General features: G+C 45.6%; 1 protein-coding gene across 2 annotated transcripts in view; it reads left to right on the top strand.

Moving 5' to 3' along the window:
* The first annotated feature begins 1,966 nt into the window (after positions 1–1,966).
* The window catches only part of PGBD5 (piggyBac transposable element derived 5), a 66,381-nt gene continuing 54,830 nt past the window's right edge, over positions 1,967–13,517 (top strand). Inside the window, exon 1 of one of the 2 annotated variants that reach the window (XM_038132232.1) lies at positions 1,967–2,662. In XM_038132232.1, coding sequence (XP_037988160.1) covers positions 1,972–2,662 — 691 coding nt within the window. In that variant the 5' untranslated portion in view covers positions 1,967–1,971. The remainder of the gene's footprint in view (positions 2,663–13,517) is intronic. The other variant, XR_005256354.1, reaches the window with a different exon arrangement.

Below are 13,517 nucleotides of genomic sequence, written 5' to 3'. Positions count from 1 at the left end.
TTAAAGTGTCTTTTTTCAGTCTTAAAAACCATTGTGTGAGAAGGTCAACAAAGGCAATCCCTATTTTTTTTTTTTTGTTTCATGAGAACAGCTATAAAACAGACAACATTTGTGAAGAAGAGTCTGTGGCTTTCCACATGCCAACCAAGCAAAGAGGATTCATGAGGCTGAAGATAGTCACTCATCATTACCAGCAAGAAAGGTTCTTCTTAACTCAAATCACGCCTTCCAGTCACAGTATTCTGAAGACACAGGGTGGCATGGATAAATTAAAAGGATAGCTTGGCCTACAGAGCTATGACTTCTGGTGACCAGTGAGATGAAATGAAGACAGTGCAATGCTCAACTCACAGGCTAAGCTGGCTGAGCTTGCAATTAAAAAAGAAGTTTGTATATAAACTTACAGATTTTTTAAAATATAATCAGTAGGTGAGTTTTGACATTTTTGAAAGTAGAAATGCAACTTAAATCTCATCCCTCAAAATACACTGGGCTTTCCTGTTTACCTAAAGAGGCAGAAGATGGATTCTTTTCTCTGGATTTGCCTGTATACATGATACAGAATTTTAAAGTTTTAATGAAGCTATTGCAACTTTAAAATATCTGAATAGAACATAAGGTTGGTCTTTTAAATACCTACACAGTCCAGCTTTTATAATTTTCCATGTTGTGCTAGAGTCCTTGAGGATCATCAGAAGGTCACTAATCTTCCTTTTTTAAAGACAGGAACATTCAGTGTTATAAAATTTGTTAAATCTGTAGCACTAACAGATCTTCAGGCCAACCTGCACTGAAAGTTTGCATCAAAAATTGCAAATAAGCTGCACAGCTCCACCCCCCCCGAATCCGATTACTGTTTATTTTGGAAGCAGTGCTGTGAAAGGGCAGGCTCAATAGCTGCTACTGCTGTTGACAGGGGAGGGAAAGACTGTCGTCCTAATAAGTGTTTGTACAGTAACCAGCACAGTGGGATGCCCAATAGCAAATAATAAACCTTGATCAGAGATTTCAAACATTCCTGTAACATCAGAGAGACCATTCTGACTGCCGCACAACCAGAGGCATCAGCTGCTGTATGAAATCCTTAGATTACTCCAGGCATGCTTCGGAATCATGTTTAACTAACCCAGTCAGGGCACGGGTGTTTTCACTTTCCTCGTTTTTCTTGTGCCATGATATCGCTTTTAAATCGGTGGCGATTTTGGAAGAATGGTTACTTCACTCTGTACTCACTTGAGAAACCGAAGTATGCACTGGAGGCGTTGAGCCCCACACCTGCAGAGAGCTGGACAGGCAGGAGCATGTGTGTGTCCCCTAAGGCCAGTCAAAGTCTCCAGGGAGCCCCAGCCGGGTGGTAGGGCCCGCCAGGTGCCAGGTGTCCCACAGCCCTGTGCTCCAGCACTTTCCCCTCTTTCCTTCACGGGCTGCCCCGGCGCTGGAGCTCTGTGTCCTACTTTGGGGCAGCGACAAGACGGTCCCCGCTGCTCACTCTGTCCTGCATGAGGAGCTGTGTGGCCCCGGCCACGCTGTCGGGGCTCGGACTCAGCGGGTTATCACCTCGGCGCTTTTCTCTCCGCCGCCCGCGGGAGCGCTTCACCCGGTCCCCGCACGGCGGGCGCTACCGAGGGACCCGCAGGCACCGAGGCCAGCGCTCCCGCCTCCATCCTGCGCCGCTTCAGCACCGCGGCGGCGAACAGCTCCGGCCAGGATCGGGGGCCGGGACCGGAGGCCGGCATGGGGGCTGGGACCAAGGGCGAGGCCCGGGGCCAGGACGGGGAGCCGGACCGGCGCAGGGCTTAGAGACCCCCTCCCGGCGTCGGGGCGCAGCGACGGCCCCTCGGCAGCCGGCGCTGTGGTTTTAAATGGGCGGAGCGGAGGCGGGCGGGGGGCGGGCGGGGGGCGGCCCGCGCCGGCCCGCGGCGCCCATATAACCCCACCTCCCGAGCGCGGAGTGCCGCGGCAATTGGCTGGATGTGGTACTTGGAGATGTTGAGCTGGCTCCTTCCCCCTATGTCCCTGCACACACACAGGGGCGGGTGGTGCGGGCGGGAGCGGGAGGCAGGGCTCAGCCCCGGTGGCGGCGGCGGTGGGGCTTCCCCTACTCGCTGCCTGCCCGCCGCCGTGCCCGAGCCGCTGCTGTTGCTGGGCTGCTGCCTGCGGCCGCAGGACCCGGCCGAGCCGGGCCGAGGGGAGCGCGGGCGGCTGCTGGCGGCGACCGAGATGATGGCGGAGGGCGGCGGCGGGCCGGCGCGCAGGAAGGCGCTATCGCTGCTGGAGGCGGCCCGATCCCGCTACGAGAGCCTGCAGATCTCCGACGACGTCTTCGGGGAGTCGGGCCAGGACAGCAGCGGGAACCCCTTCTACAGCACCTCGGCCGACTCCCGCTCCGCCGCCTCTTCCCAGGACGAGGACGACGACGAGGAAGACCAGGGGCGCCTGGCGGTGTCGAGCCCGCGGAGCAGGGCGGCCCGGCGCCGCGCTCCCCGGGCGGCGGCCACCCCGGCGGAGCGGCGGCGGCAGCGGCAGGTCTGCGGCGGCAGCGCCGTCCCGGGCGGCCCCGGCCCTATGGAGGAGGAGGAGGAGGAGGAGGAGGAAGCGGAGAGGGGGGGATGGACCCGGTCGCTGCGAGACGTCCCACCCCCTCATTTCAAGGATGGCAGCGGTACGAGGAGAGCGGGCTGCCGGGGCCGGGGGCGGCGGGCCCGGGCGGCCGTGGGGATGCCGGCGGGGGATGCGCGGAGCGGCGCAGCCACGGGAGAGAAACCCGTACACGGGCCCGGCTGCCGCTTGGGCCGCTCGCGGTGGGAGCACGGCAGGTGCCTCCTGCCCGGCCCCTTCCCGAGAGCGGCCCCGCTGTCCGGCCGCTGGTGCCCAGGGCCGGGCGCGCCGGGCTAGAGAGCCCGGCCGAGGCGGTGAGCGGGAGGGCGAGGAGAGGCCGCGTGTGCTTAGTCACAGGCATCCCCTCCCCGGCGGGGCTGTGGCGGTGCCCCGAGCGCCGGCAGCGCTGGGTTCCCCGCGGAATGAGGACAGGCCGAGCAGGGTGGGTGTCCAGGCCCCCGCCGTGGCTCCGCTCCGGTGTGCGGCTGGCTCCTCGTCCCCACTCACAGGTGGGGAAAGCCGCTGGTCAGAGCGCTGCGGGTCAGCGCTGTGCTCTAGGGCTCTGGGATTGGGACCGGGATTCCCCCTGCTGCAAGGTTTTCTATGCAGCCGTCCCTAAACTTAACCCTCCTTGCGTGGCTTTTGGCCGGAGGAAATATCAGGAGAGTGGTGAAATGACACAGCGCGACCTACAGCAGCAGCGGACAGCACGGAGATCTCCGTGGAGTGGCTTGTGTGGCAAGTTACACCGCCGGCTTGCCGAGCGAGCCATATGACTTAAAATAGATCTGCAGGCCTTGACAGCCAAGTTGACTGTGTAGTAGAGCAGCAAGGCACTGCAAGAACAGGTTAATGGTTATGAAAAGCCGGGATGTGAAATTCAACATGTGCATCTCAGAATAGGATAGAACGATTGCTGTCCATTGAGTTGACAGTTTGCCTGTCCTAAGGTTGCTCGTTTTTTCCTTTTTTCGGTAGTGTTTAATTCCTTCATTTTGCGGTTAAAGGTAAAGGCCAAAGAGTGCTGCTGCACTCAGTGTAGTGTGCTGAAATTTGTGCAGTGGGGTAGGCAGGAAGCAGCTTTGGATGGTTTGGGAGGAAGGTGGAGCTAGCACTGGAGCCCAGAGAAAGTTCAGTTGTGCTTCTGACAAATGTGCAAATAGGAGCTATGTAGGCCTCTGTAAATAGCTGAACCTTGTAAAATGCTTAAAAATCACTGTTATGTGCCTCTGTAAAAAAACTCCAGAGTCCTGTTGAAGGTTCTTATTCATAAGCATACCTAGGATGATGTTCTGGGCTATAAGCTTCATGATGTGATGATATTTCAGCATTGATTATCATTTCGTTTATCTGCCTTTGATGGCTTATTACTTCTTATCGTTGCTTTTTAGTAATATCCTTTTTAACACAGGCAGAACTGCGATTAGTGCTTTAATGCTGGTTTGGAAAGGAATTGGATGACCTATTAATTCAGGAATTCATATTTCCTTTGAACTAAAGGAGTCAGATTTATGGTTGACAGGAACAATGCAGCTGTCTCTTGAGGAAGGTGTATAGATATTGCTGTGAATATTTCCTCCCACTAATAGATGCAGAAGAGGTTTCTTCTGCCCTTTAGTTGTGTTGATTGTGATGATGATGATAGATGCTGCGTGCTCTTCATAGAATGGTGATTTGGTTTGGCAGAAGTTCAGGTAGTGTCATGAGTTGATATGTGGGAAACATGTACCATCTGTGATATTTTTATTTTTGACTACTCAAATTCCAAGCTGTGGAAACTGCTGCATTATATATAACTGGGCTCTTATAAATCTAGTTTGTGTATGGACTGGCTTTAGGCCTTGCAGATAGCATCATCAGAATCGTGCTAAATGTACTTGTGCTGGCACCATTGTTGCTTCATTGGACGCCATTCTGACACAAAAGTTTGTATCTATACTTGTTGAGGAAAAGGTCTCTACTGAGGTGCCTTGCAGTGACAGCTTGCCTTTCACCCCCTTATGGAATGCAAGCAAGAAATACAGGTTTAGATAAGAGCACTAAGAAAACTGTATTCACAGTTCAAATGTGTTGGATGTAAGATCCTTTCTAGGTTCTGAGATTAAAAGGAATAAGTTTACATGAGACCAAGATAAAAAGTACCTTTGGTTGGCACCAGAACTTTAAAGCATGGCCTTTTGGTCAAAATCTCAAGGTTTGCTTAGGGGCAAGTACTTGACACCATCTGATGCCAGGAGACAAATGTCTCATGAGACTTCAGCCTTGTTGATGCTGGAGATAAATTCTTGAATCAGACTAGGGTCAAACCTAGTGTCAGGCTCTTTGGTTTGGGAGACTGCCCCTTCATGAGAGGACGTGTGTGGAGGAGGAAAACCTTTGAGTTAGTTATTGAGTGAGCTAAAGCTCCCAAGAGAAAAAATAAAGAGCCACTTATAAAGCTTGTGGTCTTTTAAACTACAAGTAGAAAATACTATCATTTCCTTTTTTTCTTTCGAATAGATTGCTTAGTACTGCCTTTGCCTTACCAGCCCCAATATTAAACTTATGTCTTTAAAAAGCATTGTATCCATCCCTAGAATTAATCTTGAGCACAGACAGGCTAACTGATACTTCATCCCAGAAATACACTCAAGACCCAGATGTGCTGGAAGCTGCTGGCAGTGTGTTAGATGGATGACTGTGTCTTCAGTCTGCAGTCAGTCACTGCATGTGTGTGGTGATGCTACCTTGCTTGTGTGCAGGTTCTGACAAACTGGGAAAGGTCTGGCTTAACTTCTGTGCCAGGAGATAAGTGACTGGCATAGCTATGCAACACAGTGCTGTTTGTGTCCCACATTTTCTGTTTTCTGCCTCTTCTTCAGGGATCTCCACTTCCTTTTCCATTTAATAAAAATAGCGGATGCTTAGATTCCCCGGGGGGAAAAAACACCACAATGTTAATAGCTTTAGGTGACTTCCTTTGTTGAAATCCAAAATAGCTGTTAACTTTAACATAGAGGTTAGAACAGATGGCTTGCTGCCACTTTGTGTTGTTTCCTGTTAAACTATTTTGCAAATCACTCTTTTAGTGGGTGAGAAAATTATCAACCATATGATTTGATACCCTGATTTTTAGACTGGTAACTTGTAGCACTGTATAATTCTAATGAAATCAGGTTGAGGAAACAAGTGTCTGTCACAAACATCAAGGCAGTCATACAAGTTCTAAGGTACTGGGATGTGGTTAATGGATGTGAGGTCTTGCGGAAGTTGCTGAAGTGCTTTTCCTTCACAAAGAGCACCTGGCTACAGCAGGTCCATGGGTAGGTCAGCATGTGTGTTTAAACAGATGACGTCACCTATGATCAAACGCTGGATCCAAGCATTTTGACCTAGTTGTAGAGTGCAGAAAGAATAAGAGAACAAAATGCTGCTGGGATAGGGAAAGCATGATTGAAAAGGAGCAAGAGAGCAAGCAACTACTATTAGAAGCCAGTATATGCCAGTAACTCAACACAAGCCCTTCATTTCTGGTCACTCCTGCCTCAGACTTAAATTGGTGTGCTCTTCCTTTTTTGAGGAGTGGGGTGGCTCTGAGTGGTGCTTTCCCTTGTTAGCTCAGTCATCTTGCCAGGAGCTGTTGTGTAATACATAGAGGCACTATTGCTTCTGCTTTTGTTTTTTTGGGGGTTTTTGGACATGCAAATATTCTGGTATTGCTGCAGCTGGATGTTTCTGATTTGGGGTAGTTTTCTTCCTAGGATCTAATGCATCCTATGTCCGTGTAGTTCGGCAACCAGAAAATTTGACCTCGGATGTAAGAGCACTTCTTACTGTTAGGATCCTATGTTAGAGATATGTTTTAGGGCGGCAGCAATAGCAGGGAAATCTAAGCAGAAGTTAATGCTGAAGTCCTCAAAGATAGAGGCAATTAGTTCTACTGTTTCCTTAATTTTGTATGCCCTCCAAACCCTGTTCTTAAGCCTAGACCAAAGGACAGAATATCAAGAATGTTTCTTGCTGAAGGAGCAATACAAAGCAAAAACTATTAGAGTTGCATTTAGACAGTGAAAATAGCTTTTATGAATTTCCAGAGTGTTTCTCTGAAACAGTATGCTGCAAGTTGCCATCTTTGAAGAACATGCTGCTGTATAACAGAATGCTCTCAGGAAGAATCTGCTATGACCATGTTCAGCAATCTTGTCACCTTGAAGAAGTTTAAGCAAATATTTAAAGTAGTTTCTAGTATTTTGTGTTCCTAAGCGCGTGGAAAGGCAGCATTCCAGCAGCAAGGAGCCTGGAGGAAGAGCTCTTGGGTCAGGCTGGGCCATAAAAGAGGGCCATATACATGGTACCACCTAACAGTGCAGGAGCTCTTGGTTCTAATCCTGAATAGAATCTGAAGGTTTTTGTTTTACTAGATTGATGTCAATATTTAAAATTCTAGAGTAAGAAAAGTATGAAAGCTACTTAGTCACTTGTCAGATTCTGCTTCAGAAATATCTGGCCCAAATTCTCTGACTCCAAGTGGATGAAGTGATGCTGATATGCTTTGTTCTTATTTATGTCATCAGAGAACTTAGCTGCTTTTGACTTGCATAATCATGGAAAACATTGGGAAAAATGCAAATTTATATAATCTGTTCTTGCATTCTATGTAGAAGTTACTTATAATGACAGTATCACAACACTTTCAGGGAGATATGATAAATACATCTATCTCAAAGATATACATTACTACTTCGCAAAGCCTTTATAGGATGACTTAAAGTCTTGAAGTTTTGCTAAATAAGTGAATTATGCAAAGGCTTAATGTCTCATACATTTTACAATATCTAGATGTGCTTTTCAGGAGGTTTTAATGGCTTTAGAGCGCATTTTCCTGCTTCCATTGTCACTGAAGAGAGCAAAGTGCATATGACAGCCTTATTGATTAAAAAATTTAGTGCAGCTTAGACATCTTGCCATGTTCCCTTGCCTCTTCTGCTCATACCTCTGCCTTAAACATGAATTTAGGGAATAATCTGGTATTTAGATAGACTTTACAGGAAAAATGAAGCAGCACTGTTTTTCCTCTGCTTTTATAAAGAGAATCTGTTTTAGTCAGTACTTTAGACAGGAAAGTCTGTAAGCACTGCAGATTAAGGTCTTCTCCATAGACACTTGCCTAGCCTTTTACAGAGGAAAAGCGTATTTGCTCCTTGATCTGTTACTGCATAAAATTACTGTTTTCTCCTTGTAGGTACTGATGAGGTCATTTAAAGTAGATCACTTCCTACAGCTACTAATGTCCTTTAGTCCACATCTCAGAAACAGGACAACAGTTTCCATGTCCGTATACCTTCAAGTCAGCCTAGCAAGGAAATCAGCCTCTCTGCTCAGTCTAATGAGGATGCTCATGGTGGAGTTGACTTGCAAACTCTACATTGACTGCTAGGTCACAGGAAGTTGTCCTGGATGCCCTAGATTTAAAAGAAACTGGAAGTGTCTCTTACATATTAGTGTTCATATAAGAGTTTTGCTTTCCTCCTGTGCTGAAGCTTCAAAAATTTTGGAGTAGATGGATTTAGCAGTTTGACTAGAGGTAATAATCACTGAAATACCTCATTCTTTCCAGTACTGCCAAAAATTTGGCGTGTTATTAGAAAACAGAACAGATGGACTGAAAAGGAATGCACGGCTAAGACAAATGCATGAGGATACTATGATTTGATATCTCAGTTCCTTGTAGCAAGACATTATTTCTAGGAGCTTATCCAAGCTCCCTCTTCATATTCTTTAAAGAACAGGACGTTAACCAGTCAGTGGCTCTGTGTGAAAATGAATGATCTCATACCTGAGAAGGTAATTTAAACATTAAGGCAGAGTTTCTTGATTGACAGACTGCAGGAGAATAAGCTTGGAAAGCTCCACAGCTGATTTTGTGTCTGTATAAGTTACTCTTGGACTATGTCCTTATTTTCTGTGAAAACAACTGGTATTCATGTAACATGATGGAAAACATGCTTTTGATTCTGCTTTCTTAGATAACATGAGGGATTCACATGACCTGTATTGACAAACCATAGGTGATTTTAAGGACAAAGAACAAAACCAAGCAACTTCTATTCAGCAGGCATTACAAAACTGTAACTATGCACCTGAAAACTGGGCAAGTTGAAGTGTAGTCAATGAGGCATACTGTAAAGATGCCAAAATCCTGTTGGAGAGGCATACACAGAAGAGGAATACTGTGTATGTGTCTGTATGGATGGGGGCAATTAACTGTGTGTTGGACAGGAAAATTATTGGACTGACATAAAAGATACTGCAAGCCCACCAGTGGGCACAAATGAAGGTGTTATTTCTAGTGAAGAAAAAACAGAAAAAGATTTAAAGCAGCTGCTGTTATAACTGTGATTCATTTCTGATTACATATGGCAGGGAGGTGGGTGTGTATGAAAGATTAAATTCAACCAAAAAATGAGACTATTTTTCTTTTTTTTAAAGTTACTTAAAAAATTCACTGTTGTGGAAAGTCTGCCTATCCAGTGCATGTAGTCATCTCTGCATTTTTAGGGAAGGTAGATGGTGGTTAACTTCTGAGTAGGGAGCACCTGTAGGTGTGCAATTCTGGGGGTCAGCAGGTGCGCAGTAGCTGTGGGTGTGTGACTCTGCCCATTGATGTTGTGGTGCTGGCTGCTCGTGGATGCACCCTATTGACAGAGGGCTTGCACGATGGTAATCTTGTCAGTTCATGCCCAGGAAAACTACTTGAAGAGGCTACCGGTATTGAAACTTACACATTCAGATTCACAGAATCTGAATTAAGGCTGGAAAAGACCTTTAAGATCATCAAGTCCACTGTCAACCCAACACCACCACAATGTTCACAACTAAATCACATTCTCAAGTGCCATATTCATAGGTGTTTTGAACACTTACAGGATGGCAACTCCTTCCCCAGAGGGCAAGGTGGTGGTTCATAAACCTGGTGCTGCAGCAGCCAACTGAAAATGAACCACCTTTTGTTTGGGACAAGGGATTCCCAGGATGATCTTGAAAAATGTGGGATGCTCTTACATCTGTCTTACTGGATATGTTGCATTATGGATATAAACACATATGTGGATAAAAATTCTGGTTGAGCCTTTCAAAGGGCTTCTAACCTTCTGGACTGTATTTTTGAAAAGGATCACTAGATGAGAAGACCTCCTTAAACTGAAGTCTTTCTCTTTTTTTTGGCCATTGTAGTTATTCCTTACTCATAAACTTGTCCTTTTGTGTAGGTAGTGGTTTTCTTCATCTTTTGAGATGAAGAAAAATACAATGTTTGAAGGTTTATACTTGAGAGCTGCATTTGTTCCCTCTTGTCACTGACTCTGAGAATAAAAGAAATTAAGCTCTAAGATTTGGACTGCATTTGAGAGTGATCTGTAGCTATTTTCATGGTGCTAACATTGTTGTAAGTAGTTTCATTTTTTTTCTTTTAAGGATATGTCTTCAAGTGTATCAGAAACCTTTCCCTTGGGAAAAGAGCAATGGATTTTAGGGTAGATGACATCTTGGTCTTTCCACTTGATGAGGTTGTAGTTGATGAATAAAGAATGACCTCTCAAAAAAGGCCTTTCTTCATCTGCTTCTGTACTACAGGGTAATGACTCACACTTAAACTGACATCAGAGATAGTCTAAGAGATTGTCCAACCTCTGCAGCAGCCCTCTGCCCCTGTGCCCCTGGAGCCTGTCACAGCCAGGGCTGTCCTGCCACCCCAGCCAGGACAGTTGCAGCCAAGGGCACTGAGACAGCCCCGGGCATTGTGGTGATGGGTGAGACTGGCTCAGGATGTGGGGCCATGGCAGGGCAGGGCTGTGCCAAGCTGGAGCCTGGGTGGGGGCTGATGGCCCTGGGGAGCTGTCATGGAGCACTGGGCCAGGAGGGGCCAGACAAGGCCAGTCAGGCATGGTGGTGACACTGGGGCACTGGCAGCAGCTCCTTGAAACAAGCTCCTTGGCAAAAGCCATGACTTTCTGTAATGGCTCTTCCACAAAAAAAAAACCAAAAAAAAACCAAAAAAAAAATTCAGGAAGAAATTTGTCAGTGCTCAGTTGAACCATTCTTCCAGCCCACTTCCCAGTGGCTGTGGATTCTCTTTACCCTGTCCCTACAGGCTCTTGGTAGCCAGCTCTCCTGTCAGCCATGGAGAGCCTGGCTGCTGCCACAGTGGAGTGGCACTGGGAGTCACAGAGTTACTGGGAGATAGTGCTGTCTCGTCATTACTTTTGTTTCCTGGGTGCCCTGCAAGTTCTTTGGATTCAGATTTACCTTCAGTGTTTTTCTTGTGTATGAAATAAACCTGTGGGTGTTTTGGTACGTGGAGCAGTTGTGGAAAGCTAGGAATCAGCTGATCCTTGTGGAGGCCGCCCGTGGTCACTGTGTTCCATGAGACTTTACTGCTTTGTTTTCTGCAGTGAACTGGAGGCAGTACTGGCTCTGAGTTTCACATTGTGCTCTGCATTACACTACATCTAGTAAACAAATCTTCCAGACGTTAAAGTATGTAGTAGGGCGAAGCAGGCAGATGAAGAAATATCTGGTTGGATAAATACCATCTAATCCCCATCAGGTATTTTCACTAAAATTGTTATTACTGAAAATGCCTGTTTGTCTCTATTTGAATTGGATAGGTGTGGCCTAGCATCTCCAAAAATATGTGTCATAAAGATCTGTCAAAAGCTTAAATGTTCTGATAGGACATTTTTACTTTTTTTTTTTTATTTAATTTCAGTTAATTTTAATTAATAAGAACCTGAAAGTACATTCCTGAATGGAGCTGGACTTCTTGAGTTTGTTCATTAAACCTTTAAATAGTGTGAAGCTGGGAGTGATTGCATGTACACCGAAGAGCAAGCTGAGAATTTCCAAGGTTGTTGATAGCCTGAAATAGTCTGGTGCAGGAAACACAATGGCATGGTGCAAGAGGGGAATGCTTAGTGTGAAGGCAGTGCTAACAGCAGAAGTGGAAAATGGAGGGGAAGAACTATCTAGGTAGAAAAGGAACTGGTGGTTGAAGCTGAACACCAGACAAATGTGACTCAGTGTCATGCTGTTGTGAAAAGGCAAACATCCAAATGGAGTGTACAAGACTTGAAATGAGACTGTTTTGCCACTTAGGAGACAGAGTCTGGGTTGCCAACCCAGGTGAGAAGCACATAGTTAAATATGAAGAGAAAGGACACAAGCAGAAAATCTACTAACTTGGCCGCCTTTTAGTATTCTGGTTTTAAGCCCAAGGGCCATATGGGTAAGTAAAAGAGCTATTATAGGAAAGGGAATTATCTGCCTTACCTGCTCTGAAAACTAAATATGAGGAATAATGGGTATAAATTGATGGATAATTGAATCAGACATGATAGAAACTCTCAGACAGTGCAGTGGTGCAGAAGACAAATGCATCACTGAAAACCGAAGAACAAGTGTCATTAACCTGTTATATCTTTTGTAACAGACTGACACCCAGTATGTGTGCTGAATGGGGATAGAGGCCTTGGACTGAAGGACTTCTTAAGGTCCCTTCCAGCACTCTTTTCCTTTGTTTTAGGTTGGCTAAGATAAACTAGCAAGCTGCTTAGTGGCAAGTTAAGTGCTGGAGTGTTATGTGAAGGACTTGCTGCTAGCATCTTCCATGTCAACTTTTGGAGTGGGAGAAGGCTGTGCAGCTTGTGGGAAAGAGCTGTGTGCTCGCAGAAGGCTGCCTGGTCTGCTAAGGCCGAACTCCTCCTTCCCTTTATCCCAGAAAGTGGCCCAGGCAGACTTAATGGTTACTTAGGGTGTTGTTTCCACACTCACTTCTATGGTAATGAGTTGTGTGTCCATGAATCTTGTATCTCTACTCAAATTACTTACTTTGAGACTCCTTTATGTTCAAAGCTCTAATCTGCTTATGTTAGAGATGTCTGATGTGGCACCACCCAAAGACTTGTGAGATTAGTAATGCTACACACTGGAGGCAGTGCATCATCTAGTGGTGCCTGGGTTTGTACTTGCTTCTGTTCATGACACTTCTTGAGGTATAAAGAGCTTCCTTGCAACTGAATCCAACACAACCCTCTGTAGACCTAAGGATAGATACATGGAGGAAGACAAGTGCAGGTCTGGAAGAGGCTGAGCTAAGTTATGATGCAGACATCTGCAATTACTGATGATCATGTAACAGGTGTCCTGGCAAGAAAGAACAACAGAATGTCTACTGCATGCTTTTTCAGTTAATGGACTGGGCATCAGAAGGTCGTTCCTTCACTTCTTTGTGAGCATTGCAAAATTTTTTCATCTTCTACTTTTTGGGACTTTTATCTTCTTTTTTCCTGATATTTACCTCAAGTATATTTAAAGAGATTTGCTGTTTAGCTTTCTTGTGGTTGTTTTTCTGTAGCTATTTCTTTTTCTCTTTTTTCTTCTTTAATTTTTTTCTGCCAAGGCTAAAAATAAGAAAATATCATATTTATTCACAACATTTCCTTGCATGAATGCCCCCCTACTTCTAGTAGTAGTTCTCTGCCTTTTCCAGTGTAGGATCAACTCTTTGTTGACAAATTGCACAGGTGCCCAAATAAGGTCTTACAGTTCTTTGTTCAAAGGTTCTTGTATGTCACTATCTCCACTAAAGATAACCAATAACCTGCTTTATGCTATCCAAAAAGTGACTGTTCTACAAGTCAGTTGTCTGTCATTTTTTCTGCAGAGTAAGAGATTGTGTCTGATTTGAGCAGATAATTAGAGAAAAAACTTTCAATATGGGTTTTTAAGATTTATTTTGGCCAATAAATTCAGGTACTATCCAGTAGGATGATCAGCCCAGTATTTTCTGATAGTGTTTTTTTGCATAAAATTGGTTCTAATTCCATGTCCTGGTAAAAAAATGAAATAATGCCTTTCTGTACAAGCCAAGGCTGGTTCTGGTT

The sequence above is a fragment of the Motacilla alba genome, chromosome 3 (genome assembly GCF_015832195.1).
Source record: "Motacilla alba alba isolate MOTALB_02 chromosome 3, Motacilla_alba_V1.0_pri, whole genome shotgun sequence".
Lineage (NCBI taxonomy): Eukaryota > Metazoa > Chordata > Aves > Passeriformes > Motacillidae > Motacilla > Motacilla alba.
Note: the sequence above shows the minus strand (reverse complement) of the source record. Positions and strands in the feature narration are given on the sequence as shown.